Genomic DNA, 4,353 nt, shown 5'->3' on the forward strand with positions numbered 1-4,353 from the left:
TTGTGCTGTCTGCCTCTTCAGTGTCAGTCTGCTCTGCCCTCTCCTTTTCCCCTTTCACTTCAGGCACAATGACATTTCAGTGTCTTCAACTCTCTAGGTTACTCCAACATCGGCGCTTAGGACATGGAACACTGTTCTCATTGCAATTGCTTTTCATCGGTTGGGTTTCAGCTAGAATTATTACCCTTTCTAAAGACATTTTATTGTTGTCCACTGGACACTCTCCCTCATACTTTCTGTCACAGTTCCCTGTGTTTTGTTTTAATTGCCTGGATCACAGATTATCATTACCTTATTGGGTGTGTGCAAAGTCACTTCAGTCGTGTCTGACTGTTTGTGACCCTATGGATGTAGCCCATGAGGCTCCTCTAGCCGTCAGATTCTCCAGGCAAGAATAAATGGAGTGGGTTGCCATTTCCTTCTCCAGGGGGTCTTCCCTACTCAGGGATTGAATCCAGGTCTCTTAAGTCTCCTGCACTGGCCGGTGGGTTCTTTACCACTAGCACCACCTGGGACATTGTTCAATTTTTAAATGACTGGCTGTATTATATACAAGGTGAATGCAGCAGCACTTTTATCCTGATTTTTTCCCCCTCTTTACTGATGCTTTATTCTCTGGCTCACAGTATAAAGCCTGCCACAAAGTAAGCCTCAATAAAACTTAAAAAAATAGATTGGATAAATAATGTTATTGCATCTAAACTGGAGATAAAATTTTATCATACCCAGCCCCACACCTACAGGCAGAAAACATTAAGAATTAGATAAAAAGAAAGAAAATCTTCTTATGGATAAATAGGAAAATAAGTGATAAATTCATTTGTCTTGCAGCGAATGACAGGGCTAATATTTTATTCTCTACTGGCAAAAGTTCCATAATGGTTCTAAAGCTGTTTTTCTCCCTGTTACATCTTCCTGACCCCAATTATGTCATTGGTCTAACAGTATCTTTACATAGAGATGTTCTGTTAAGATTTGGTGGAAAATCACAGGGAATATAATTAAGCAAGAGTCAGTCTTAGATAGGAGAAGACAACGGAAACCCACTCCAGTATGCTTGCCTGGAATATCCCATGGACTGGGGAGCCTGGTGGGCTGCTGTCTATGGGGTCGCACAGAGTCGGACACTGCTGAAGCGACTTAGCAGCAGCAGCAGCAGCAGCAGTCTTGGACACAATCCAAATTCATGACTTGATATATCTGATTAGAAGGTATAAGAGCCCATGATCTTTGCCTCTGTCAGGGAGATGACGCTACCCTCTTTAGAACTGTTATACCTTTTTTAGGAGTTGCAATAACTATTTCAGTAATGAGCTCTCAAAATCTCAGCACAGTTTCTTTTGCTATATTAACACGATAGAAAGAGGTAGGGAAAAAAGCTGCGTAGTGTATTTTCTTTATTGAAGTTACTGGAAAACAGTTTAGTTACTAGAGCAATTTCCTTTTCAACAAATAGTTGAATAGTATTTTGAACAAATAGTTTTCCTTAACAACGAATAGTTGTTAACTTAGATGACATAGATTTGTCTGCTGTTTTAATTACCTTAAGCTGGAAAAAGTAGTTTTCCTGTTTGTAATATGGAATTTTGGGGGAATTCTTTTAAAACATGTCTACAGTGTGAGTAATAACATTTTTCTGAAATATTTAGAAGATTCTGTGAAGAAAATGGGCTGACATAGTCATGTGAAATCAAATATATTTTTAGGAATAATGCAGATTTTTGTCCTTGGTGTTCACACTGGATTGAAGACGTTTCTATGTCTTTATGGGATAGTAGAAAAGGCTACTTGCTGGCTGTGAACAGGAATCCAAAAGGTAAATTTGTAACAGTTAACAGTAGATGCCAGATTTTTCAGTTGTATAAATTTATTTACTATGTAGGAAATTGCAAACTTGGATTTATAAGAATTGAAAAGTTGAAAACCTTTTCCTAGAATCATAAGATTTTTGAAATGAACTAGTTTAAAATTCAATTTCTCTCACTGAAAAATGTATGATTTTGAGAAAATTAAATATTATAAGCCTGTTTCTTTAAAAAATGAAGTTAACTATTTCTTACTGTGAAGACTAAATTTTATTCGTTAAATGTGATTTTATAAGTGCACAGAGTACATGCACTTATACATACATATATGGAGATATAAACCATCAGTGTAAGCATGGAGATCTATTTATCCCTAAGTCATATCCAAATCTTTGCCACCCCATGGACTGTAGCCCACCAGGCTCCCCTGTCCGTTGAATTTCCCAGACAAGAATATTGGGGTGGGTTGCCCTTTCCTTCTCCAAGGGATCTTCCCAACCCAGGAGTTGAACCCCTGTCTCCTGCTTGGAGGGAGATTCTTTACCACTGAGCTATCTGAGAAGTCCAGGCACAGAGATAACATCTAACATATAGTTTGGCATAAAAATGATAGATATTCTTACAATCTTAATATTTCCTTTTATTTAACTATTCTCTACCACATAATGAGATGGAGAACATTTAGGAAGGAATAGGTTAATTGTGGAATATTGAAAATGTATTTAATAAATTTAATAAATACGATTAAAATTTATTTTAATAAATACTAAATTTATATCTGTTTGGATATGTCAATTAGATAGTTGCATACACACATTTATTCCTAAATTTCTTCTCCCTACTTTGGTTTATTTTTTTAATGTATTTATTTTAATAGGAAGCTAATTACTTTACAATATCATATTGGTTTTGCCATACATTGACATGAATCCTCCCCGGGTGTACATGTGTTCCCAATTTTTTTTTTTTATTGGAGGCAAATTACTTTACATTAATATATTGGTTGGTTTTGCCATACATTGACATGAATCTGCCCTGGGTGTACATGTGTTCCCTTTCTTGAATCCCCCTCCCACCTCCCTCTTCCCCATATCCTCCCTCCAGGTCATCCCCGTGCACCAGCCCCAAGCATCCTATATCATGCGTCATCAATTACACATATTGAATGTGTAAGTTACCTTAAGTGATTCTTAAATATTTCACTTTTGTGATTTTATACCTGGTTCATCTTTTCATGGAATTCCCTATTTATCCACTCTTATTATCTCACTTTTCCTATAAAACTCAGCTGAAGCATTTTGAGAAACCTTCCCAGATCCAGAGTTGACTATAGACATTCTGGAAATGTGAACCCTTCTCCATGAATATATTTATAGTGAACACTTATAAAATTAGTTGGTATGGTCTGACCCCTCATTATACATCTAATCACTGAGTATAGGGAAACATTATTTGACTTTATGATCCTAATGTCAGGTTTAGCACATTGAGTGAATAAAGTATGTTAAGCTTATGATCCATGTAAAGGTGTTTTAATTTTTTGATTTGATTTGTAGGTAAACTGTTCCTCAAATCTGAAGCCAGCACCTGTAGGGAATAGATGGAACCAAGAAGCAATGTGACTCATTTTGTCCTCCTGGGCCTCACACAGAATCCAAAGGAGCAGAAAGTCCTTTTTGTTGTGTTCTTGTTCTTCTACATTTTGACCATGTTGGGCAACGCGCTTATTGTGGTGACTGTAACGTTTAGTAAGACCCTGAACTCGCCGATGTACTTCTTTCTTGCTAGTTTATCATTTATGGATGTCATTTATTCCTCGTCTATTTCTCCCAAACTGATTTCAAGCTTGTTCTTAGGGAAAAATACCATATCCTTCCAGTCCTGTATGACCCAGCTCTTTACAGAGCACTTCTTTGGTGGATCCGAGGTCTTCCTTCTGCTGGCGATGGCCTATGACCGCTATGTGGCCATCTGTAAGCCCCTGCATTATTTGGTCATCATGAGGCAATGGGTGTGTGTTGTGCTGCTGGTGCTGTCCTGGGTTGGAGGTTTTCTGCACTCAATTATTCAGCTTAGCACTATTTTTGGGCTCCCATTCTGTGGCCCCAATGTCATTGATCATTTTTTCTGTGACATGTACCCTCTATTGAAGCTGGTCTGTACTGACACTTATATCATCGGCCTCTTAGTCGCGGCAAATGGAGGACTGATCTGCACTGTTGTGTTTCTGCTCTTGCTCGTCTCCTATGGAGTCATCTTGCACTCTCTGAAGAACCTGAGTCAGGAAGGGAGGCGGAAAGCCCTCCAGACCTGTGGCTCCCACCTCACTGTGGTTGTCTGCTTCTTTGTTCCCTGCGTTTTCATGTATGTGAGACCTGCTAAGACCTTCCCCATTGACAAATCATTGAGTGTGTTTTATACAGTCATAACCCCCATGCTGAATCCATTAATCTATACTCTGAGAAACTCAGAGATGACAAATGCCATGAATAAGCTTTGGAGAAGGAACATGGCATTTTATGGTAAAAAAGAGCATCATCCACCATGA

The 4,353-nt window shown here is 38.3% G+C and overlaps 1 protein-coding gene across 1 annotated transcript; it reads left to right on the plus strand.

Moving 5' to 3' along the window:
• Window positions 1–3,405: 3,405 nt before the first annotated feature.
• On the plus strand, window positions 3,406–4,353 carry LOC148775676 (olfactory receptor 4A47). The gene has a single exon (XM_088843518.1). It carries the CDS (start codon window positions 3,406–3,408, stop codon window positions 4,351–4,353), a length of 948 nt encoding a protein of 315 aa, XP_088699644.1.

This window comes from Moschus berezovskii, chromosome 14, assembly GCF_049115385.1.
Source record: "Moschus berezovskii isolate FMDL1 chromosome 14, NW_MosBer_1.0, whole genome shotgun sequence".
NCBI classification, from domain to species: domain Eukaryota; kingdom Metazoa; phylum Chordata; class Mammalia; order Artiodactyla; family Moschidae; genus Moschus; species Moschus berezovskii.